The sequence below is a fragment of the Corvus brachyrhynchos genome, unplaced genomic scaffold (genome assembly GCF_000691975.1).
Source record: "Corvus brachyrhynchos isolate BGI_N302 unplaced genomic scaffold, ASM69197v1 scaffold324, whole genome shotgun sequence".
Taxonomy (NCBI): Eukaryota; Metazoa; Chordata; class Aves; order Passeriformes; family Corvidae; genus Corvus; species Corvus brachyrhynchos.
The window spans coordinates 200,789-226,308 of NW_008246067.1; the positions used below are offsets into that span (position 1 = coordinate 200,789).

A 25,520-nucleotide genomic window follows, 5' to 3' on the forward strand; every position below is an offset into this window, starting at 1 on the left:
TCCCTAACATAATGGCATTACAGGTTTCAATCGGATAGCACCGCTTGTTACACATCAGAAAAATGCAGTGTAATTAATTATTTTGTAATTTCTACAAGATTTCACACTCCTTATTAGATAATATTACTGTCTCTGAGGTTCTATGAGAAAGAAATGACAGAGAATTTAAGCATGTTTTTTTATATTCATGAAGACAAGGATGTGCAGCTTACCTTCCACAGAGCAAATATAAGCAGAGCAAGAATCAAGAGTCCAGCGAAGATGCTCAGGAGGATAACCCATAAGGGCACTGTACCTGGTGGATGTTCTTTGGAAATCTTAATCATGGTCTGCAAAGTGTTAGGAATGTAAGCAATAAATAATTTGTCATTCTAAAATATCAAAACAGCAGCAGTGATTGATCACTATGCAGTGATTTTCCAGGGTATCACTTCATTTTAACTACAGGAATTTGTAGGAAGGAATTAAGAAAATAATCTCCAGCAGGAAAGCCTGTGTTTACACAATACTTTGCACTTTCTAAGTGCATTCATTCACGAGGGTGTCCCTGCTACAAGTCAGTAGTCATTGTTATAAAGGACACAGGACCAAAATCATGAGTAGTGGAAGAATAAGCTAAGGAGTTTCTTCAGTACACTCTTCCTCACTCAGTGCCTGCCTCCCTGAAAGATGGAGGTAAGCAAAAGTGTAAAAGGCTGTGTAGATACTAATTTGATTTTAAACAAGGCATATGTGGTGTAAACTATACAGGAATAAGTAATATTCACATTTAAATAAATGTGACCGTGTAAGAGTTTGAATTAACTGAAGAATTTGTTAGAGACTAACTTTATAGTTCAAAAGAGCATTGAAGAGCTGAACATTAACCATGAAATTTTGTGCCTGAAAAAGGTAAATCTGAAAGTCCTTGTCTCATTATCTGCAAGCCTCTCAGCTGTGTTTTGACTCCTGGACTGAATTTTAATCTATCACTTAAAAGAAATTTCTAAATAGCAGTGGACCTCTGATTTTTGAATTTTCAAAAATATTTTGTGCAAGATGTAATTCACACTGAATATTACTTTTCTAAATTTTGTGGTATTATCAATAAGAACTCATAATAAGATTTTTCCTTAAAAAATTGACATTGTAGTAAATAAGCTCGTGCATGTACAAGTTATCACAAAAGACCAATGTTCAAACACTATAAATGCTTGGAATTAAGAGTACTAAAAGGATAAATAATACCTCTAACAAAATTTAAGACATTTCTCTTTATATCTGACACCACTAGTATCATGTTATATACTTCCTTATCTAAGAAAATGATAGTGAACTTCTGAAAAATAAAAGATCCTGTTTCAAATATGTATCCTGAGTAACGAAGTGGAAAGAAAGAATAAATAAGACAATAATAAAGAAATACAAAGTAAGATCAATTTTAATTGACCCAGCACAATTTTCAAATCCTATTGATTCTTTAAAGGAATTTTAATTATATTTTTAATTTACACAGCTGCAGGAATTATTTATATTGCAGCAAGCAGAAAAAATTCAGATAGTATCCTTACCCAGGTACATTGTTGGGTATTGGGCTTTTGGTGTTATTTTCTGACTAATTCTGAGACTTCTTCTATAATATGAAATCACTTCTTTTTAGAGTAGGATAATGCATCACTAAAGGTAACAATCAGTTCATTAGTAATGAATGAAAATGAATGATTCCATAGCACAATAAATTCTATGAAGAACAAATACGTCAATTATCGTGTCCTTACCTCTAGTTTTTGATGGTCATTTCTCAAAATCAGTGATGAGTTCTCACTCCTAAGTAATGCTTTCACAACAAGGGTTAAGCTGTGAATACTGGCCTAAAAGAAGAGAGTAGGTACTATGGTTTACAGTTAGGTATTTTGAAGTAGAAAACTTTGTAGCAATGAGGAGGGTGAAAGAAAAAATGCTTTGGGAGATGCTGAAAAACGTGCAAGTCAGTGAAACTGCTTATGTATGTCACCTTCAGCACACACATTACACACATTATTGTTTTCAAGACAGCAATACTGCCTTAAAAGGGTAGATTGCAGAGATATCAAAGAAATATTAATTAATCCTTGAATGCTACTGTCTCTCTTCTGCTCTTTGTGATCCAGAAAATCCTTTCTAGAGTTGAGAAATCTTTCCAGATTAAGACTTAGTTAAAAAAACATATGCATCCTTGTACTCCTCCTTATATCCGCTGGGCTAGACTTTGTGGATGGATAAGTAGCTATTAAAAAAGGACCATCAATACAGAATAAGTAAGGGTTGTCTTCTTACCATGGTTTTAAATTCCTGCTAAGTTTTAAGTACTTACTTTAAGGATAAGAAAGTGCGTGTGACAACAGTTTTAAGGAAATTTTTAAAATAGCAAAAGAAAAAATTTCAAATATTAGAGGGGCCACTTAAGAAAATGAAAGACACAATTTTAATAGACATTAGAAACACTGGATTAAGTTTCTCAACTCTGAAATATTCTGAACAAAAATAGAATTTACTTACTTTTATGATGGTAGGTTTCCATACTCTTAATGAAACATTCACTTGATATATGTCAGATGGGATCAGGGCACAGTTAATAGCGGCACAGTTGTATGTATCACAGTCCTGTTTAAAAGGGACCAGCATGAGGTAATAGGAAGAGACTTTTCACATCATTAAAATAAAAACATGTAAAATATATTACAGATCACTTGATATGACACCAATAATAAACTGGTATTAATTACTGCAGCTTTTTATGTAAAAATGACACTGCAGTATATAAAACAGCTTGAGATATTCATGCCGTGGTAGAACTCAGTTTTTGCAGGCTGGCAAGCCCTGAGAAAAACCTGTTGCTGCAGTTATGGAGCAAAAGTCATCACAGATCTCCTAAAGGAGGCACAGCTTGTAAAAGCAAGTGCTTTTCTACCAACACAGCTATGGCTTTTCTGCAGTGTTTTTCAAATCTTGGGACACCTGAATCTCTCAAGCAGGGCAATATGTGTGTGTGAAAATTCAAGTATCTTTACCTCCTAGTATCACTTCCTAGCTGGGAGTACAGCAGGATTATGTTGTAAAAAGCCAGAAATAGTCACTTAGCCTAGACCTTTGTCACATCTGTGAAGGACAATGATAAGCACGGCAAAATGCTCTTTCCATGACATGGTTTCATTTGCACCAGAAGCTCCACTTGCACTTGTACACTTCCCCCTGACATGCTAACTTAACTACAGCAGTGGAATTACTTTGTAACTCTTTCATCTAAATGTGAAGGGCTAGTCCTTTTCAAATGGGATCATCAATTACAGTCGCATGGAAAATCTGTCAGGTCACAGTTCTAGCATTTGAATGTATTTTCTATTGGATATCTAAAAAAGTTGAAAAGGAGATAAGAAACATTTACAATATGACTATTTATTAATCACAGTGGGAACATAGATGGTAATGATTTATTCAGCTGTCAGATGTGCTACTGCTATTTACATATTTTTTAAATTAAAGAAACCTCAAACTATCTAAATTCAGTTCCATATAGAGTTTTGCAGCCAAATAAAATCAATAGTCTAGTCTACATAAAAAAGGTTTTCTAAGCTATTAAAACGAGTTTCTAAATAATACAGTTTGAGAGCAGCTTTTATATATCTTTTTCAGAAGTACTCAGCTCCAAGATCTGGATTAATATCTGGGGGGAATATATATACTATGAGTAGGCTTACCATAATTGTATCCCTTGTAGGTTCTTTTATTTTTGACAACACAAATGGTTTCCCAGTGCCAATCTTTAAGGGATCTACAGGGTAACTAGTTTGGCAGATGGCATTCTGTAAGCAGAAATACAAATAATATTGTCTAGATATGCAATCTATTACATAAATGATCTGGAAACAAGCCAACATTAATAATATTTAATATTTAATAACAATTATAATGTTTACTAACCGCTAAATGCAATAAAATAGCATATTGCAAGAGTGCAGAATAGGAAATTCAGATGGTCTATGTATTGAAGTATTACTATTCGAACAGCAAATGAAATATTTATGAGATAATTTAACCTAAACTGTATGCAGCTACTTAATCATCTGCAGAAGCAAACAAAAGCTTCCTGCAAGATGACCAATATGTGAACCAGCAAGAGGTGGCTATTAAATGAACTAAACAGCTTCTGCAGGGGAATCCACAGAGGTTCTGCCCTAGCAAGCAGACAGGCAGGTTAAGTGCAGGATGCAGAATCCTCAGTTGCAATGTCCAGGGAGGGGAAGCAGATGCTGGAGCACTGCTGGAACTCTGTGACTCCTCCACAGGCAGCTAGGAAATCCTTTGGTGTCTTCAGTGTGGGGGAATTGATTCTTTTCAGTCAGGTCGTTGACTTTCACATTGGTAGCATGAAAAGAATTACAAATCCCCATAGTGCACTTTGGCACACTACTATCACTAGGGTGTAGTTAGCAGGACATGAAACCTGCCTTAGAAAAAACAAGATTTATTGAGTTTATGTGCAAACTTCTGTCAAAGAGGGTGATTGACTAGGAATGAAAATAATGGGGAAAGGAAATCAAGAACAGACACAACTTTTTTTGCATTCTAAATAGGATTTTTTTGTTCGTTTGATATTTGTTTTGTTTCAAAGTAAACCTTGAACTTTCATTCACATATTTTGGTTTCTTTTTCAGTTGGATAACACCACAAAACTAGGTGAAATTATTTGCAGGGAGGTGCACATACATGTCTCTGAGTGAAAGAAAAAAAAACAAAACAGGTTTAGGTCACCATTTAGTGATAGCTGGGTTTTTCAGCCATGTAGTTATCGATACAGCTGTAGCTGTAGTATCTACAGATAGAGGACAATGGAATTTGTTGGAATTGTGATCTCTGCCAGTTGCACCGGAAGCGTGAAATGGAAAACTCAAATGAGGGCTGCAGTGAAGATCATTTGAAACATATGACCTACCATCCCCTTCAAGATGTCTCAGTGCCCCAGAGAAGGAAGAAGCCAGAGGACTGCTAGTGCTGGAGAGCAGACATGCAGGAAAGTTAATTTCAGTACCCGAAAGAAGAGAACTGACAGGAGGTTGGGCTCTAGATGCACACAGCAGGATTCCAGCATTTGCAATAAGCACTGCTGACAATGAAGAGAATATGAGACTCGTATCTGAGTTCTGGCCATCCCAGCACTTGCAACATAACAAACCAGCCTTGTTATAGTGCAATTATTGTTCAACACCATTTTAAATCTGCTTGTTTCCTTTCATGAAAATTTTTCCCTCTGTCTTCTTTTGCACATCTGTACATGCTCTTAAAACAATAACATCTTGCTATTTAGACTAAAAGCAATGCATAATCCCAAATGTTCCTTACAACATAAATTTCAAATTTAAATTTTTCATAAAAGTACAAATTTCTATTTTACCTGGGAATGTGACAATGCAGTAAGGTAGAGAAGAGTGTTCTTGGCAGCTGTTACATTGGGAAATAAGATCTGCAGTGTGAGGTTTGGCATTGGAAACTGTTCACCTTTTTCAATCTATAAAAAAAGAAAAATGTTTTGACTAGTACTTTCCTCATTTTGTAAATATTTGATTGTGAGCCTTTCCTTTCCTTTCCTTTCCTTTCCTTTCCTTTCCTTTCCTTTCCTTTCCTTTCCTTTCCTTTCCTTTCCTTTCCTTTCCTTTCCTTTCCTTTCCTTTCTCTTTTCCCCTTTCTCTTTTCCCCTTTCTTTCCTTTCCTTTCCTTTCCTTTCCTTTCCTTTCCTTTCCTTTCCTTTCCTTTCCTTTCCTTTCCTTTCCTTTCCTTTCCTTTCCTTTCCTTTCCTTTCCTTTCCTTTCCTTTCCTTTCCTTTCCTTTCCTTTCCTTTCCTTTCCTTTCCTTTCCTTTCCTTTCCTTTCCTTTCCTTTCCTTTCCTTTCCTTTCCTTTCCTTTCCTTTCCTTTCCTTTCCTTTCCTTTCCTTTCCTTTCCTTTCCTTTCCTTTCCTTTCCTTTCCTTTCCTTTCCTTTCCTTTCCTTTCCTTTCCTTTCCTTTCCTTTCCTTTCCTTTCCTTTCCTTTCCTTTCCTTTCCTTTCCTTTCCTTTCCTTTCCTTTCCTTTCCTTTCCTTTCCTTTCCTTTCCTTTCCTTTCCTTTCCTTTCCTTTCCTTTCCTTTCCTTTCCTTTCCTTTCCTTTCCTTTCCTTTCCTTTCCTTTCCTTTCCTTTCCTTTCCTTTCCTTTCCTTTCCTTTCCTTTCCTTTCCTTTCCTTTCCTTTCCTTTCCTTTCCTTTCCTTTCCTTTCCTTTCCTTTCCTTTCCTTTCCTTTCCTTTCCTTTCCTTTCCTTTCCTTTCCTTTCCTTTCCTTTCCTTTCCTTTCCTTTCCTTTCCTTTCCTTTCCTTTCCTTTCCTTTCCTTTCCTTTCCTTTCCTTTCCTTTCCTTTCCTTTCCTTTCCTTTCCTTTCCTTTCCTTTCCTTTCCTTTCCTTTCCTTTCCTTTCCTTTCCTTTCCTTTCCTTTCCTTTCCTTTCCTTTCCTTTCCTTTCCTTTCCTTTCCTTTCCTTTCCTTTCCTTTCCTTTCCTTTCCTTTCCTTTCCTTTCCTTTCCTTTCCTTTCCTTTCCTTTCCTTTCCTTTCCTTTCCTTTCCTTTCCTTTCCTTTCCTTTCCTTTCCTTTCCTTTCCTTTCCTTTCCTTTCCTTTCCTTTCCTTTCCTTTCCTTTCCTTTCCTTTCCTTTCCTTTCCTTTCCTTTCCTTTCCTTTCCTTTCCTTTCCTTTCCTTTCCTTTCCTTTCCTTTCCTTTCCTTTCCTTTCCTTTCCTTTCCTTTCCTTTCCTTTCCTTTCCTTTCCTTTCCTTTCCTTTCCTTTCCTTTCCTTTCCTTTCCTTTCCTTTCCTTTCCTTTCCTTTCCTTTCCTTTCCTTTCCTTTCCTTTCCTTTCCTTTCCTTTCCTTTCCTTTCCTTTCCTTTCCTTTCCTTTCCTTTCCTTTCCTTTCCTTTCCTTTCCTTTCCTTTCCTTTCCTTTCCTTTCCTTTCCTTTCCTTTCCTTTCCTTTCCTTTCCTTTCCTTTCCTTTCCTTTCCTTTCCTTTCCTTTCCTTTCCTTTCCTTTCCTTTCCTTTCCTTTCCTTTCCTTTCCTTTCCTTTCCTTTCCTTTCCTTTCCTTTCCTTTCCTTTCCTTTCCTTTCCTTTCCTTTCCTTTCCTTTCCTTTCCTTTCCTTTCCTTTCCTTTCCTTTCCTTTCCTTTCCTTTCCTTTCCTTTCCTTTCCTTTCCTTTCCTTTCCTTTCCTTTCCTTTCCTTTCCTTTCCTTTCCTTTCCTTTCCTTTCCTTTCCTTTCCTTTCCTTTCCTTTCCTTTCCTTTCCTTTCCTTTCCTTTCCTTTCCTTTCCTTTCCTTTCCTTTCCTTTCCTTTCCTTTCCTTTCCTTTCCTTTCCTTTCCTTTCCTTTCCTTTCCTTTCCTTTCCTTTCCTTTCCTTTCCTTTCCTTTCCTTTCCTTTCCTTTCCTTTCCTTTCCTTTCCTTTCCTTTCCTTTCCTTTCCTTTCCTTTCCTTTCCTTTCCTTTCCTTTCCTTTCCTTTCCTTTCCTTTCCTTTCCTTTCCTTTCCTTTCCTTTCCTTTCCTTTCCTTTCCTTTCCTTTCCTTTCCTTTCCTTTCCTTTCCTTTCCTTTCCTTTCCTTTCCTTTCCTTTCCTTTCCTTTCCTTTCCTTTCCTTTCCTTTCCTTTCCTTTCCTTTCCTTTCCTTTCCTTTCCTTTCCTTTCCTTTCCTTTCCTTTCCTTTCCTTTCCTTTCCTTTCCTTTCCTTTCCTTTCCTTTCCTTTCCTTTCCTTTCCTTTCCTTTCCTTTCCTTTCCTTTCCTTTCCTTTCCTTTCCTTTCCTTTCCTTTCCTTTCCTTTCCTTTCCTTTCCTTTCCTTTCCTTTCCTTTCCTTTCCTTTCCTTTCCTTTCCTTTCCTTTCCTTTCCTTTCCTTTCCTTTCCTTTCCTTTCCTTTCCTTTCCTTTCCTTTCCTTTCCTTTCCTTTCCTTTCCTTTCCTTTCCTTTCCTTTCCTTTCCTTTCCTTTCCTTTCCTTTCCTTTCCTTTCCTTTCCTTTCCTTTCCTTTCCTTTCCTTTCCTTTCCTTTCCTTTCCTTTCCTTTCCTTTCCTTTCCTTTCCTTTCCTTTCCTTTCCTTTCCTTTCCTTTCCTTTCCTTTCCTTTCCTTTCCTTTCCTTTCCTTTCCTTTCCTTTCCTTTCCTTTCCTTTCCTTTCCTTTCCTTTCCTTTCCTTTCCTTTCCTTTCCTTTCCTTTCCTTTCCTTTCCTTTCCTTTCCTTTCCTTTCCTTTCCTTTCCTTTCCTTTCCTTTCCTTTCCTTTCCTTTCCTTTCCTTTCCTTTCCTTTCCTTTCCTTTCCTTTCCTTTCCTTTCCTTTCCTTTCCTTTCCTTTCCTTTCCTTTCCTTTCCTTTCCTTTCCTTTCCTTTCCTTTCCTTTCCTTTCCTTTCCTTTCCTTTCCTTTCCTTTCCTTTCCTTTCCTTTCCTTTCCTTTCCTTTCCTTTCCTTTCCTTTCCTTTCCTTTCCTTTCCTTTCCTTTCCTTTCCTTTCCTTTCCTTTCCTTTCCTTTCCTTTCCTTTCCTTTCCTTTCCTTTCCTTTCCTTTCCTTTCCTTTCCTTTCCTTTCCTTTCCTTTCCTTTCCTTTCCTTTCCTTTCCTTTCCTTTCCTTTCCTTTCCTTTCCTTTCCTTTCCTTTCCTTTCCTTTCCTTTCCTTTCCTTTCCTTTCCTTTCCTTTCCTTTCCTTTCCTTTCCTTTCCTTTCCTTTCCTTTCCTTTCCTTTCCTTTCCTTTCCTTTCCTTTCCTTTCCTTTCCTTTCCTTTCCTTTCCTTTCCTTTCCTTTCCTTTCCTTTCCTTTCCTTTCCTTTCCTTTCCTTTCCTTTCCTTTCCTTTCCTTTCCTTTCCTTTCCTTTCCTTTCCTTTCCTTTCCTTTCCTTTCCTTTCCTTTCCTTTCCTTTCCTTTCCTTTCCTTTCCTTTCCTTTCCTTTCCTTTCCTTTCCTTTCCTTTCCTTTCCTTTCCTTTCCTTTCCTTTCCTTTCCTTTCCTTTCCTTTCCTTTCCTTTCCTTTCCTTTCCTTTCCTTTCCTTTCCTTTCCTTTCCTTTCCTTTCCTTTCCTTTCCTTTCCTTTCCTTTCCTTTCCTTTCCTTTCCTTTCCTTTCCTTTCCTTTCCTTTCCTTTCCTTTCCTTTCCTTTCCTTTCCTTTCCTTTCCTTTCCTTTCCTTTCCTTTCCTTTCCTTTCCTTTCCTTTCCTTTCCTTTCCTTTCCTTTCCTTTCCTTTCCTTTCCTTTCCTTTCCTTTCCTTTCCTTTCCTTTCCTTTCCTTTCCTTTCCTTTCCTTTCCTTTCCTTTCCTTTCCTTTCCTTTCCTTTCCTTTCCTTTCCTTTCCTTTCCTTTCCTTTCCTTTCCTTTCCTTTCCTTTCCTTTCCTTTCCTTTCCTTTCCTTTCCTTTCCTTTCCTTTCCTTTCCTTTCCTTTCTCTTCTCCTTTCTCTTCTCCTTTCTCTTCTCCTTTCTCTTCTCCTTTCTCTTCTCCTTTCTCTTCTCCTTTCTCCTTTCTCCTTTCTCCTTTCCTTTCCCTTTCCCTTTCCTTTCCTTCTTTTAATTTTTACATTTCCACACTTAGTTATGCAAAAAGTGCTTTATATGGGAGAGAAGCCACTCTACCAGTGGCTCCTGCTGGTTCCTCCTCAGGTGTGCTTAGGTAACTGCTCTCCTGCTCACCTGTTCCTCTCTCCTGTTCTCCCTGAGAAGACAACAGGACATATCTGTAATCTGCAGCTCTTCCCGGAAAGGCCTGCTGTGGCTGAGGATTGGGTAAACACCTAGCTGGAATTGCCGGCAGGGGAATTGGTGATATTGTCTCTGAAGTGGACAAACTTAATAAATGCTCAAGAACCTTTTAAACTTTTTCCTCCTGGCTACTTATTTGTGATTAGCTGCTTGCAGAGATGAGCTTTACTTTACAAGATCATAAATGGTATGCTCTGCAATCCAGCAGCTTTTTGACTCAGAAAGCAAAGATTTGCAAATTAGATGGGTAATGCCTTAAACACTCACAGTAGACAAAAAAAAGGTAGCTGAGTAAAACACAGTATGGCCTATAAAAATAGGAAAAAAAACCCTTTGTCATTGTTATTTAGTGAGAGCAAGAATTTTACAATATCCCATTTTTTACAGATAGAAGTTGATTCAGAGACTTTTATGCTTTTTATACGGGACCCTTGTTCAGTTTTGGAATTGACACTGGGAGACAGGATGCTCTCAAGATAACTTGTCAGAAGTGCCTCTCCTGCTCTCTTGTAGCCTCCCATTAGGAACTGGAAGGCCCCGATGAGGTTTTCACAGACTCTTCTCTTCCCCAGGTTGAATAGCCCTCACTGTCCCAGACTGTCCTCACAGGAGTGGTGTTCCAGCCCTGTGATCATCTTTAAGGCCCTCCTCTGGACCCACTTGAGCAGTCCCAGGTCCTTATTTTGGGAGTTCTAGAGCTGGATGTAGTAGTGCAGCAAGGATCTCACAAGAGCAGAGTCCATTAAATATCTTTCCAACGTGATTTTACTTCGCAGTATTCATTCAACTAGGAAGACCAAATTCTTGGAACATGGCATTTGCCTACCATAAATTGGTCTGGATTTTGGAAATGGCTGTTCTAACCAGCCAGGATAGTCCAAGTTCTTACTTAACAGGGCATGGTCTCTTTCCCCAGCTGAGGACAGAAGGTCTAAAACCCACCAGAACTACTCTGCAGGAGATGGGCCATCTGAGACCCTCTGACTCCCTGCATTCCAAAAAAAGGAAGGAAGAAAAAGATTTTAAGCACAAAATGCATGGAGAGGGTTTAACATAGCTGCTATTTAAGTAATGCAAACCTAAAGAAAAAAAAAAAAGACAGTACCTATGTAATACATTTTTAGTTGTTTCTTACCCTATAATGTAGAGTCACTTCATCCCCGATCTGCTCTGTTGTGTTAATAGCAGTAGGGACAGTATCATTTGCAGCAATTATAACATGGTGCTCTTTGAAAACACTGTGGGTTAAAGAAAACCACCAAAAAATAAGCACACAAAATTCATAAAACCCCCTAGGAGTTAATAATATAGTTATTTTCATTATTTCATGAAATTCATGACTAGTTTTGCCATTAAGAGTGCATTGCTGCATCCACTGAAGTTGAACTGTTCTGTTCTCTGAATAGGCTCCACTTTTTATTACGTACATTTAGAATGTTTTGTTCAGATATAACTACAAAAAAAAGGCAAATATTATTCCCAAAATTAACACATTAGGGTCTGATTTTGCGGTCCTTATTCTAATTGTGCAGTCCCTTATCCTGGGCATTGCCATGTGAAACAGGCAGGATACTGTAAAACACAGAATCAGGAAAAAGAGAACAAAGCCAGCATGTTGCAAATTCAGCCTTACTCCCTTATGGGACAAACAAAGGCTGGATTTGAAACATGAAATGCATCCAAAATAACTTTGGCTTAATTATTTACACCTGTACACCATGAAATGTTGTTTATCAATATTATACAGAATGCTTTTCAGGGATGGAATCTAACTGAATTCTGGCTATTTCTGAAAACAAAGTGTACTACAAGACCAGCATTAAAGTGTAAGTCCGAACTTAAAAAGACCCAAATGCCCAAGAACTTAAAATTAAGGCTAATTTTTGAAGATGGAAATCAAACACCACACCATGCAATATTATAGTGATACAAACCCATGGCCATCAGGAAGCTGGAAGTATTTGTTTTCTTATGTATCTGAAATGCCTTTGATTGAATATATCAAAGTACAGGAACCAACAAAAGCTGCTGTTGTATTTGCAAACTGCAGATCAAATTTATATAGATAAAATGAAATTTCAGCAAGTTAGGGACAGTAACTGCTCCATTATTTCATGACTTTCCTTTTCACTGAAGCCTGTGCTTCTGCTTTATGAGCTTTGAAGCTGTTTTCTGTAGATACTGAGCACGTTTCAACAACAAAACAATACTATATTCTCCTTGAACACCTGAAATTTACTGTGCTAGCAAATAAAGTACAGAGAAGTGTCAGTACCTTACAAATATTAATCCTACTTCATATTTTACTGGAATTGTAACATGTCCTCTGTTGTCACCCAAGGTCTCAGGTGGTTCTTCACTGTCACTAAAACAAAACAACATATGTCACTCAGATCAGATTGATGCAGATACAACACAACTACTGGGTGGAAAGGGACCTCAGAAACTGAACTACCTATAGCTCTGGGTATAAAAGGACACTACTCATTTCCAGTTAAGTACTGTCTCCTAAAAATAAATTCAAAATACTTCTTCCAGTAACTAATGATTTAAGTCCTGCACCAGTCACAGCTCATAAATGCATCTTTGTTAAAATTACAGATTGCAGGTGACTGAATGAAAACGGATCAGTTAAAAGCCACACTATCCCTGGATTTTGCTGGGACAGAAACACTGAGGGCAAGTGCATTCTTTTACCCTATCAGGGACAACTTTGGCAATGCTCTTACTCTTTGAAGGCCAGAGCTTTTTGTTAACCGTGATTCATGCTAAAGTATACAGTAATTCTCTAGGAGAATAAACCTTTGCTGAAGGTAAAACAACCGGAAATTATGACTCACTTGTAACTCTCAGGCTGTAGAGAGTAACAGCTATTCATTTAGTCCACTCAATCCACTGCTGGACTGAATACATCTGTAAGGGTGCCAGCTCTACAGAAGATTTAAGGGCTTGTGAGTTCAGAAGCCACTTGTGTTTTACTATGAAACAAAACTGTAGAGCTTTCAAAGAAAAAAAATCAGAAGGCAAAGACTGCAACTAACCTTGTTGCATACACATGAATAGTAGCATTTTCCAGGAGATACGATGCATTGAATTGGAATGATATTTTGAAGGTAATCTGTGTAGAAAAATACATTACACATTTTAAAAGGAAAACCAAAAAGCACACACTAATAGGGATTGATATAATGAAAAATGTACAAATTTTTGCTTTTATCTAGGGGATCCTTATTCATATTTTACCAATTTTCCACAAATCTGAATGAATCCACTATTTTGAATTTGTCCCAACTATTCCCAAATTGAATAGTTATCACTTATTAAACAGAAGTCTCAAATTTTCACAAACCTCAAGCAAAAATTTATATAGTATATTAGAAACACATGGCTAAATAGTTCTTAATTGAAAGCAATTGGTCTTACAAGCAATTTATCAAAACCTCTTTTTTCCCTCCAATGAGGAGGAAACAAAGCTTCAAAGCCTAGCTATTACAGGGGAGATGAGCTGCCTGTAGAAGGCTGCTGGAATATCACTCAATATATAGTAGAACACCTAGAGTACCAAAAAGAAATGTTTACAATGTAAATAAAGAAGAGACTGCTAGGTCTCAAAAAAATTTCATAGGTATTATAGCCAGGGCAAATCTAACATCACTTGGAATTACTCAAAATTTAGGAACACTGTCCCCAATGTTCTTCTTCATATCCTGACACTTAAGGGTAATTTTATATGAAGCAAAAGTTTTCCTATTCATTACTGGATGGAATTTTCAGCTCAGACTTTTATCTTTCCTTTTATGTGTACAAATCTTTACTACAAAGTGGTCCACAGAAAGTTGTCCTAGATATTCCTATTTAAATATTATATATTTTTAAAAATATTCATATTTTAAAAGGAATTTATTAGGGATGCTTATCAGTGAATCAGAGATTGATTTCTGAATGCAAAGAAAAGCGTGAAATTTCTAAATTTAGGGCTTTACAGCTACAGACAAACTAACAAGCAAAGCATGAAAGGAAAATGTGAAAAATTCAGTAAAGCTGGAAATGGAACATGGTGGGCAGAGGCATTGGACAATACATTTATTTGGCTTCAAGAAGGTAACAGCTGAATTAATCCCTACAAGTCCAAGACACAAGCTGGAAAGTTTGTGTGGGAGGCAATGTAAGAAGACATCTCTCATGATCCTCCTGGTGCAAGATAGAGGTGCAAACAAGAAACTGCCAGGAAAGACTGCCTTATTTTCATGCAAATTGATATTTCCCAATTCAAGATCAAGATCTAAGTATGTTTTTTCAAAGGCCTAGTTTAGTTAAAGCTCTCTCTCCATTCCAACAGGAGATACAGACATCACTGGAACTATTCAAGATGGAGTTTAAGTGGACTACTTGCTGGAAAGGCTTCTCATTCCCCACTGAGCAGAGGTGAAGTCTTGATACCTGACTTTGGCAGATCTGAGTTAGCACTTCCACATACCATCTTATTCTGTCTTCAACCAATGGACTACGTTTTATATACAAAATAACTTAATTTATAGGCTGGGGAAAGCCTAGAGACAGACACCTCTGGCCAGGTGTCCCACTTGTGTGTCACTTGCCGTCTTTCAGTGTCAAGGACGGCAATATGCATCTATTATTTCCTCACATACCACGACTGACTGCCCAGGTACTAAATATCCGATGGTTTCCCATCTGGCTCTGTGCAGCTGACATCAAGGATAGCTTGGGAAACATGCATGGACAGTTTTTGGGATGAACACAAGAGAAAAGAATTTCAGAGATGATAGGGACTGCCCTGCCTTTAGAACAACAAGGGGCAAGGAGAACTTGCATGCAGGGGGACTTTTTACCTCTTCTGCAGGTTTTAGAAATGGATATCCCACTTTACAGGTGATGTTGTGATTAGATTCACAGCTATCTTTCTGTATATCCTAAAGGGAAAAAGAAAATGAAAGCATGGCCTTGTGCAAAGTCTTTTTAAATTTTGACTGGGCATCATAGACCTGTTGAACACATATACCATTGCCACTTTTCACTGCCAATACATTGTAAGAGTCAAAGCCTTAACTGAACTAGAACAAAAATAGGAAGCCACAAATTCTGCAAGACGATTTTCACCTATGGACATTTATAGCAATTACCTGCCATTGTGCCTTTCCAATTACAGTATTTGGAACATTCACAATTATATGCCTACTTGGCATCATGCAAATTAGTCATGGGATCTAGCAATCAACATATCTATAATTACACAGTTTTCAAATTTTGTAAATGTGTTGCTAACGTAGCAATAAAAGTGACATTCATACTCCATCAATTATTGCCATAGGATCAGCAACGGTGCGATGGATCCCTGACTTCTCCTAATGTGCAGTATCAGGACTGTTGACAGAAAACAAACTGCTCTAAGTGCTTCTCATCTGAACTGAGGTGTATTTGTAGCATATCTGCTGAGGCAGGAAGGAAAAGAGCCGCTTTTGGAAATGATGTCTGAGGTAAGAAAGATGCATGCACTGATATATCCTGTCCTACCACAACAGTGCTTTTTCTATACATGTGCAAAAGGAGAATTCTAGGGGCTCAGGAGTTCTACTGTTAAATAACAAGGCATTTCTTGCTCTACAGGTGTACAGGTGATTCATAGTGCTGACACTTGTCTAAGAGGCAGTCACTTTTTCTGAGTGCCATTGTGAAATTTGCATCTGTATTTTATGAATGGGGCTAGGCAAGAGTCCACTCATGTCAAAATTAAGACACTTCTTTAGAGGCATAAGCAAGGAGAGCAGCCCTGGGGAATCTCTTTCAATCAACTGAGATGATGCCCCAGGAGTCAAATTCAGGTTTAGTAAAAAGGCTTCCTTGATCTCTCTAGCAATATAGGTTATGATAAAATTGATAAGGTGAAAAAACTCCTACCTCAATGCCAGCAAATATAATATTTGGAGAATATTGAACCAAAACTCTGGTATTATAGGCACTGTCTTTTTTGTTCTTCACAGAGAGCTGGATGGTGAACTTATCATTGCGTGACTTTACAATGAATGGAGACAAGCTGTAAAATAGAGTAAGAGTGTTGGACATCTTAACTGTTGAATTTGTCTTTAACATGAAGAGAAACTTCTTTCAGTCTCCAGACTATCTGGTTTCTGAATTGGAAAGGAAGCCCCAGTGTTATCCTATTAGACTACAGAATTTATAATTCACATAGACACTTTGTACAGATATCAAGCAATACATTAAATCCAGTGTAGTTACCTGTCTCCAGCTATGCTTGCTTTTACAATCAGAACAAGATCTGAAATGCATTTATTTTTGGCTCCACAATCTTTTGTGAAAGGAATCTGCAAAAATAGTATATTTATTCTTAATTTTGTTACATTTATTGTCAAACACTTGCATTTTAATACACTATGTAACTTTATGTAAGGTCTTCTGTTTAAAAATCAAAGAAATCTTCCCTAATATTAAACTGTTAAACATGCCAATATCCTGTAAGATGTATCGTTGAAACATAAGCTTTCTCATAATTCCATTCTAAATGATTCACCTGCATTCTGAAAAGAGGCATTACTAGAAGTATGAATGATGGCAAGCACCACCAAAGTAAATGGATAACACTCCTCTGCTCCATCTACGTAAAGCCTGACAATAAAATTGTTGGTAACTCTCTTCTATCTTCAGTCAGCTACAGAGAGCTTTGAAACCCCAGCATGATTCACAAGCACATTGAATCAAGCTTTTTACTCCTGAACACTCATTTGGAGGGAACATCTCCAGGAAAGGCTCAAGACCCCTCCTCTCTAGCCAATTTGTGGGCAATCGTTTCAGCTCTTGTGTGAGCTATGATTTTTACCTGGAATGCTTTGGTTAGTGATACAGAATCTTTCTGACTTACATATTCTGCTATTGAATTTGGCAAGTTGCTATCAAGAACAGGTCCGCTCTCTGGATCAGAAAAATTGAATTCCAGCAAAACCTTTACAGAGTCCTGAAAATCAGGCTTATCCTAGAACACAAGGAAAACAAAACTGTGGTTACACAAATTCACTTTCATATCTAAAGAGGTTAAAAAGACCCAAAAAATGCTAAGGTAAAATACCTTTCTGTCACACTGTTGCCATTCTTGCCAGAGAAGTATCTGAATGCTTGCAGTTGATGATGAAATATTTAATGTGCCACGCATTCCTTATAAACATCTACCAAGGTTTTTGTGCATCTTATCACAAAACTTCACATAGTCTGAGCATGTCTCACATAGTTTCATTTAAGAATATCTCAACTGACAACTCACAGACTTTTCTCTTCTAGTTGTGCTCAGAGGATGAGTAAGATAAGCATCAGCAGCACAACCTTTTGTGAAGTCAAACTTAGGCCTGCTGTTCGGTGAAGAAAATTCTGGGTATCATTTACCATTAGTTTTGCATTATGATACAACTGTGAAGTCACTAAGCATTTCAAGTGTGGGTGGCTTACAGGATGCAAGTCCATTCACTCCACACATTAGGTGCAATCTGAGCAAATGCATACTCACAGTTGCTAATTATGCTTCTGTTTTGCAGTGAATAAATATTCTCTGTTCCAAACCTGAAAGTTTTTTTTACTGTATTTTATCAGGAGGAATAGCACCAATATGCAAACTAAAATTCTATCTCACATGCTCCTGCTGAGTTTTGAGTGCACCTAAACTGCTAACCATGACAACTTCTTGGTTCCAACAAGTGAGGCATGCTTTTCTTAAGATAGACACAGAGACATAGCTAAAGAGACTGTACATATAAGTAAATAGTTTGTATGTGTATAAATAAATAAATCTAAGTTTTAAACAAATTTCATGTACACTTCTTAAGATTAATTCTGAACACAGATTTTGTTGTCCAATGTGCAATTAATGAAATACATATTTGGGTTACACTAGCATCAACATGAGAAAAATACTTTAAATGATTTACTTGCCAACATGTAGAAGTTATGTTTTGTACATTCTGACCCTTTGATAGTTATATTTTTTTGCATTTTCCTCTCATGGCTTTCTGTGAACAAGCTCCGAGATATCTGTCTTTGTGCATCAAGAGTAATCCAATACTGCAGACCTGCAAAGGAGGTTGAGATCAATATTATGAAGCACTTTGCCTCTACACATTATTTTTTCCCAAAATATCTTAGATGCACTTGGAATACTGAATTTAGAAAAGCTGAATTCCATTTTTTATTTAATAAATGCATGAGAGCATAGGAATTTTATAGCTTAAAGCTTCCATAACTTAGTGCTTATCTACTTACTGGATTCAAATATATCTTCTTTTGACTTTAGTCTGGTCTTAAAACAAATTGTGGCATCTATGCATATTGTTTTTCTTATATTTATTTGACAATTTTGTTGTTGAATATTGATGCTTTTAGGTGTAAATTGCATGGAAACGTTTACTTCAGCCACATCGCGAGACCTTAAAGAAACCACAGAGAAAGTGCTTGGAAATAAGAGCAGCAATTTTTTTAAACTTAAGAATGAACTTACAAAATATGCAGCACTCAACATTTGGATACAGACACAGGTTGGAAAAGACTTTTAAGATCATTGAGTACAACTGTCAAAAGGCTTATAGCTAAAAAGCAAAAATCCCTTAATGTCCTTTGGGAAATAACAGAAGCATGAAATCCACAATTGAAATGAGATTCCTGTGGCACATGTTGATGGTACCATGCTGCAGTACAGTAGCAGACACAGCGTTGGCCATGTTATGCCAATTAAGAGGCCGTCTATTATTTCACGTCTTCTGTCTTGGCTGTCTGATACTATGAAAACAACTGGCAGTTGCAATGCACTTCTCTGGCACATTTTCAGTCTGCATTTGCCTTTCTCCATTTCGGCAGATTACTGCATGCCTGTTAAGTGCCATCACAGAGAGAACTCATCCTACTGAAAACATAAAAGTGAGCAAGAAAAAAGGAGGGAAACAATGTCCTCAGCAGCAAAAACCTATAAAGCACTAGAGCATTTTTTAAAGCTCAACTATCATTCAGGAGGGAAAGCCCCTGAAGAACTGGGGACAAGAGCAACATGATAGTCTAGCAGAGTAATTAACTACATATCCTATACATAGGACCAGTAAAAGAGAAATTACAGAGGAAACAGTCAAAGGATTTCTCCACAGTTCTCTACTGGTTTCAGAAAAGACACCAGGTGAAATACTTCCAAAAGCATTTAGGCAACTCTACAGAGCCAGATCCATTTTAAAAGAGACTGAAGGCCCTGGCCCATCATTGAGAGTATCACAGATGAACATAATATTATACCTAAGCTGGAGGGTAGCATGCCATCTCTCAGGTTGTGGGTAGAGAAACAGGCTAATATTTGTCCCCAGTTTGTTTCACTTTAAATCTCCTTTGCCACTGAAATGCATTCCTGTCTCATCCCTCTCCCTGATCCAGTTCCATTTTGGCCATGATATGCAAGCATGTCAGTGTACTAAACCAGCAAAAAATTTAGCTGGCAAAGCAACTTTCGTCAGAATTGTGGTCTCAGCAATGCAGTGAAGGGCACCACATTGTGTTCAAGCATGGAACCTTTAGATAGAAACTACTAGGTGAAGTTCAGAAGAAGCTGGGAGCTTGAGGATGGTAGCAAGCCTTGACAAACTTGATCACCTACTAGGTGAGTTAGGTGAAACAGGAGGACAGGGAAAGCAAGGATCTGGGTTAGCAATTTCCTTACCAGAGACAGAAATAATTTTAGTTGTGCTTTAGAAATGAGGAAATTAATGTCACATTGTTTATTTCTCTTGTCCCTTAGCAATTATATTGCTCGCTATTACATCTGAATAGTATTCTTATATAAAGAAAAAGAAGTCAATGTTAAGCAGAAAGCTTAGTTTAATTTTGCAAATTTTCTGTAGGGAGTCAAACTGCAGTTTTGCTATTAAGAAATAAAATCAGTTTTCTTTGTGAGGCCTTTAGATTTGAATCTGTTCTTGATACTGTTAATAAAATAATATGCAATAGACCATGAAAAAGAGAGAAATTCTGGTTTTTTTCCTGTTTTACTTAGTGCCACAAATGGAATCAGCTCCTATTTTGAAGAAGGTCTACGAGGACAAGTCCTTCATTCTAGGCCAGCAAGAGTTCTATAATATTCCTGTATTTATAATGGTATACTTTAACTTCTATGCTCATTCCTCTAGAGAGATGTAAAAAGAAGAATATTTGCAGTCGGTGTCAAAACATAAGATGAAACCAGTAACCTTACAAAGTCCAAACAGTCATGCATGCAAGTTACACTGGTAGCCCAAGTAAAAGGTTTTTTTGTGTCCTGACAGCTGCTGTGAGTCTCCGTACCAGAAGAGGGCAGCCCCACCAAGGCCTCCGATAGTAACATCAATCAGCCCATCGTCGTTTAAATCCATTTCTCCATGCACAGACTGGCCAAAAAATTTCACTTTTTCCCCGTCTCCACCTGATGCAATACGCTGTGAAATGCATGAAGAGGTTAATGCGGTGCACTTTGAAGGGTTTTGTAACAGTCAAGATGCATTTGACTGCAGTGAGATGGGGTTTAGGCTCTTTAACTACATTAAATTTTCATTACAATACTCCTAAAACAGTTACCATGGTGATGAACACACTATAAATTTTCAGATTGCAAAATATCTGCTTTTGTGGCTGTACAGAACATGTCAGAAGGTTTCTAATAGAGCATGCGAATATATTTTTTAACAACATTAAGACTCAAATTCAGTTAAATAACTATGAGTTTAAAAGTATAGAGCAATTTAAAAAATAAGCTGTTACAACTGGTCAAGTCACAGTCTCATCTTATGTTGGGAAGACAGGATTATAAACATTATATACATTAAAACAGCTGGCAATCTGCAGAGTTTTACTTCATACCTGTGAATACTTTTTACTGATTGCTTTGCCATGGCCATGATAAATATAAACAGCTCCCCGATGGTCATCCTCTAAGGGAGAGCCTATTACAATGTCATTGTACCCATCCAGGTTGAGGTCCTTCACTGCAGCAATAGCAGTCCCAAAGCGCGCACCGCAGGGCTCATTCTTTAGAACTTTGCAGGTGTCCTGTTTTAACAGTGAGCAGCACGTTTGCTTTATGGGTTCAAGACTCATCTGATACTCAAACTTTGTCTGTGGAAGGACAGATTTAGAGTTTGTGAATTTCCACCAATGTTTCAGCAGACTTTTAAGAGGTCCTGTCCAGAAGACAAATGGATGAATTAAACAAAACAATTACAAACTATTCTTAGTGATTAAGTGCACTGTAGAAACTGTGATTCTACAACTATAATTCAAGTGCTCCTTCTGAGCAGCATGTGGCAAAAACATCCTTGCTCCCTCTCTTTCTGCCTCTAGATGCTTCTGCATATTTCTCTAAGTTAGAGGTTCACAGAAAAGCACAGTATCATAACAATATTTGGATGGTATTGTAAGTAAACCACTTCATTCTTTAGGCAGTGTAGAGTTTTTCTAAAGGCATTCTCTTAATCTGAAAAGTTAGCCAAGTTACTTACGAAACACAGATGGCAATGCTGTTATTCCAGAACAAAAGATAGCATTTCTTTTACGTAGTTGAATTCTGCCCCCAGTAGACACATACACTGTGGCCTAACATACATACATATTCTGATCCAGCGTGTATCCCGGACCGAAAACACATGGACCCTAGGGCATGGAACGAATCTTTCCCATGAATTCCATGCCACAGTAGCAGTAGCAAGCAAAAATTTCAATTTTTCTTGAAATAGTATTTTAGGAGACCATCATTGCTAAGATATATTTTGATAATTGTTATAACAGTACACAAGGGTAATGGATGAGAAAAACAAAAAGGAAAAGAAAAATGAAAAGAAAAAAGAGAAGAAAATGAAACAGGAGAGGAGAGGAGAGGAGAGGAGAGGAGAGGAGAGGAGAGGATGCACAGATATTGGAAGAAGAGACTTAGCAAATTAATAAAGTGAGGTGTAGCTGGTATAATCCTCAATCTAGTCAGACATTTAAAAGCTGTTGGATGTATGGGGTTTCATTCTAGGTTACTAAGCAAGTCACAAGGATAGATTTGTATGTATGCCATACTGCAGCTTATAGGATGTAGTACTTATCTACATAATACACTCCATTCTCAAAGAAGAGTTTGAGAATGAAATTTAAAATTCAGTTGCTTTATAATCTCAGTTGTCAAAACCATGTTTCTCTGTTTTCAACAGGTCATCTTCCCCAGTTCAAATTACTGTATTTCTTTAAAATAAGGACAAGAAGACAGCAAAGAGCATGCTCTATTCCTGGTCAATAAACATCATCGGCCTTACCTTGTTCAGACTATAAACATATACCTTCCCTTGCTCCTCTTTCTCAGTTCCCATATACATAGGAGCTCCAACAAGAAGAAGGTCTGTAAATGAGTCCCTGTCAATGTCGACTGTGGTAATAACACCCCCAAAGTATGATCCAATCTGTAGGAAAACATAAAGTGTACATCAGAGACAGAGTCAGCAACATCATGCTACATTTTCTTTTCAGAAACTTACTTCTTGCTTGCAGTGACAAATATTAACCATTAGGCAGAACTTTTCTTTACTAGCTAGATTCTTTTGGTCTGTTTGTCTTTGAAGCTTGTTTTCAGTTTTAGCATTTGTTGTCTGATTTTTTTTATTAAGAAGTGGGCCCTTCAACTTTCAACTCTTCTGGGTTTGAAAGTATAAACGGGTAATTTCTACCTCCTATGGGAAGTAGGACCTTCTAAGACAGCATTTGAACAAGACTGCCTTGGGGAAGCTAGTTTTCAAAAAACAAGTAAAAAAGCTTGGACAAAAGCTTTTGTGTCAGTGCAGACAGTCACCAAAATTCTCAAGTTGTTATTATTTTCAGAGGAACAAAATCTACATGAAGAGATGGATACGTTCATAGACCGGGTACAAGCTATAGGATTTATCTGCTTACATTCACTTCACAGATAAGCAAGATACCCTGCATTTCCTTTACACTTAACATGAGAAGCAGCCTCTTCTAGTCAAAGATACATCTACTCTCACAGAAATGCTTCAAGTAGTCCAGATGTCTCAAATCTTAAAAAGCACAAAATCACAGAATGGGTCAGGTTGGAAGGGCCCACAGTGGGTCATCTGGTCCAACCTCCCTGCTGAAGTAGGGTCATCCCAGAGCACAGGGCACAGGATTGTGTCCAGATGGTTCTTGAATATCTTCAGTGAGGGATACTCAAAACCTCTCTGGACAATCTGTTCCAGTGCTTGGTCACTCACACAGTAAAGAATTTCTTCCTCATGTTTAGGTGGAACTTCCTGTGCATCAGTTTCTGCCCATTGTCTCTTGTCCTACTGGAGGACAAGGACACGGAGGATCAGAACCTCCAAGCAGAGCCTGGCCCATCCTCTGGCCCCTCCCTGCCGCCCCTGACAGACCGGGTACAAGCTATAGGATTTATCTGCTTACATTCACTTCACAGATAAGCAAGATACCCTGCATTTCCTTTACACTTAACATGAGAAGCAGCCTCTTCTAGTCAAAGATACATCTACTCTCACAGAAATGCTTCAAGTAGTCCAGATGTCTCAAATCTTAAAAAGCACAAAATCACAGAATGGGTCAGGTTGGAAGGGCCCACAGTGGGTCATCTGGTCCAACCTCCCTGCTGAAGTAGGGTCATCCCAGAGCACAGGGCACAGGATTGTGTCCAGATGGTTCTTGAATATCTTCAGTGAGGGATACTCAAAACCTCTCTGGACAATCTGTTCCAGTGCTTGGTCACTCACACAGTAAAGAATTTCTTCCTCATGTTTAGGTGGAACTTCCTGTGCATCAGTTTCTGCCCATTGTCTCTTGTCCTACTGGAGGACAAGGACACGGAGGATCAGAACCTCCAAGCAGAGCCTGGCCCATCCTCTGGCCCCTCCCTGCAGACACTGACAGACACGGAGGAGGTGCCGTGTCAGCCACCTCTTCTCAAGGCTGAACAAGCCCAGATCCCTGATAGCTACTTTAGCTCACTGACTCTAAAATGTTTGATTGATTGATTGATTGATTGACTGATTAGCTGAGTTGCAGACATCAGCTATAGGTGAAAATTAGGTAACTTGAATGCTCCTGAAAGAAGCTGGTACTGCAGCCTGGGGAAATGAGAGTAGGCAGGTCTTTCAATTCTCATAAGCATAATATTATCTTAATAATACCATCCTTAATTATGCAATTACATGTGGATTTTTCTTCCTGCAGCAATAGCTCTCAGTGAGCTGCTACTCAGTGTAACAAGCAACTATTCAATATTTCAATCTATCCCAGAAGATGCTCTTGCATGGAACTCTGCTTGTCAAAACTCTTTCCTGACAGTGACATGCTCTTCCAGTCAGCAGACATAGAAAATTGCATGTACAGAGAAGGCAACAACCACTTTGAAACTGGTGAAGACTTAGCCCTCAAAGACAAAATTTCCAAGGATCTACTGTACAGTTCACTGTTGCTAATAGTATCAGAGGATCTGCCTAACTTGCTTACAACTCCCAGTTTCATGTGCTCTTCGAATGAGTTCTCATTTGAATAATTATTTTTATTTCTTCTGCTATATTCCTTTTGTATGTTAACTGTGAATGCATACTTACTTGTTCTCCATTTAATCTCTGAATTACTTGCACCTCTTTTCCTTCCATCTTATAAATGATAACTTGCCCAGTGTGATTGTATCGTGGCTGTCCTGCTATGTACAGCACACCTCCAGGTGTCAGTGCTGAATTCACAGTATATCCTAAGAAGCAGAAAGAAGTCAAGATACAACACAAAGAGAATGCATCAGAAATACTTGCTGTGATTCAGAGCATTTGTAAGGTTTATTCCATAACTAGATGTTTAGCCCTATTCATGGTGGACAGCAATAGTAGTTAATTAAAAGGACTTTTTTTTTTGTCTACAGTCTCAGAGTGAGGAGCACCACTGTGCTATTAAACCTGTTCACAGGCTGGTGAGCCATGTTCACTTTGCTGTTCTCACACAGTGTAAGAAATAACTCATGAATATCTGGTTGAAAAGTTACTTTCAAAGAACAGTTGTCACTGGCTCACTCTCAAACTGATGGAGTCTTCAAGAAGTGATTCTGGGGGGCATTTTGAACCTACCTCTGTTCTGCTTAATATTAACAACAATTCAACAACTTTGGTGAAGGAAGAGTTAAAAAATATGCAGTGAAATCAGAACTGTGGAAGAGTTGCAAGTATTATGGGAGGATAGGATCTTATTTTGAAAATTACCAAATTGGAGTTACAATAAAAGGCAGCAGGTAAAGACATTTGGCAATGAAGAAAGTGTACTTAGGGAAAAACATTAAAATATTCTAGCAATGTTTCTTTGTCATTGGAATTACGACTTAAATGAGATAACAGAGCAAACAGAACCATGAAGTGTAGAAAGCAAGACCCAGAGGAGAAAGCAAGCCTACTGAAGCTTTTTGGTAGAAAAATAACCTGCCAATATGCAAAACATTATTATAGAAAAAAGATGTTGGTCTTGTTGGTTTTGTCCATTGAGTGACAGAAAAAAGCTTAATTTTAAGCAAATCCTTGGACTGAATATTGTGTAAGACTTTTTAACTATCAAGGCATAGAAAAACTTGGTAAGAATACTAGAGGAATCCATGAAATCTTCTTTGAACAGATTTAACATCTCTGTTGGAAAAGTCTAGATATACTTAGGTCTATGTTTGGATTTGCTTTCTGATTGTAGAGATTGTTATTTATTTTTTTTCAAGAA

The 25,520-nt window shown here is 37.8% G+C and overlaps 1 protein-coding gene across 2 annotated transcripts in view; it reads right to left on the reverse strand.

The window, feature by feature from the left end:
* The window catches only part of ITGA1 (integrin subunit alpha 1), a 49,686-nt gene that overhangs the window by 4,569 nt on the left and 19,597 nt on the right, over positions 1–25,520 (reverse strand). Inside the window, exons 11-28 of one of the 2 annotated variants that reach the window (XM_017746874.1) lie at positions 24,380–24,522; positions 22,076–22,219; positions 20,643–20,897; positions 20,091–20,221; positions 18,039–18,202; positions 17,712–17,848; positions 16,654–16,764; positions 16,014–16,099; positions 15,675–15,810; positions 14,609–14,689; positions 12,800–12,876; positions 12,034–12,123; positions 10,894–10,996; positions 5,411–5,524; positions 3,717–3,821; positions 2,518–2,622; positions 1,758–1,850; positions 213–329 (exon numbers count right to left, since the gene is read on the reverse strand). In XM_017746874.1, the coding sequence (XP_017602363.1) occupies positions 213–329; positions 1,758–1,850; positions 2,518–2,622; positions 3,717–3,821; positions 5,411–5,524; positions 10,894–10,996; positions 12,034–12,123; positions 12,800–12,876; positions 14,609–14,689; positions 15,675–15,810; positions 16,014–16,099; positions 16,654–16,764; positions 17,712–17,848; positions 18,039–18,202; positions 20,091–20,221; positions 20,643–20,897; positions 22,076–22,219; positions 24,380–24,522 (2,192 nt within the window). Of the gene's footprint in view, positions 1–212; positions 330–1,757; positions 1,851–2,517; positions 2,623–3,716; positions 3,822–4,951; positions 5,011–5,410; positions 5,525–10,893; positions 10,997–12,033; positions 12,124–12,799; positions 12,877–14,608; positions 14,690–15,674; positions 15,811–16,013; positions 16,100–16,653; positions 16,765–17,711; positions 17,849–18,038; positions 18,203–20,090; positions 20,222–20,642; positions 20,898–22,075; positions 22,220–24,379; positions 24,523–25,520 lie in introns of those variants that run through there. The other variant, XR_001866068.1, reaches the window with a different exon arrangement.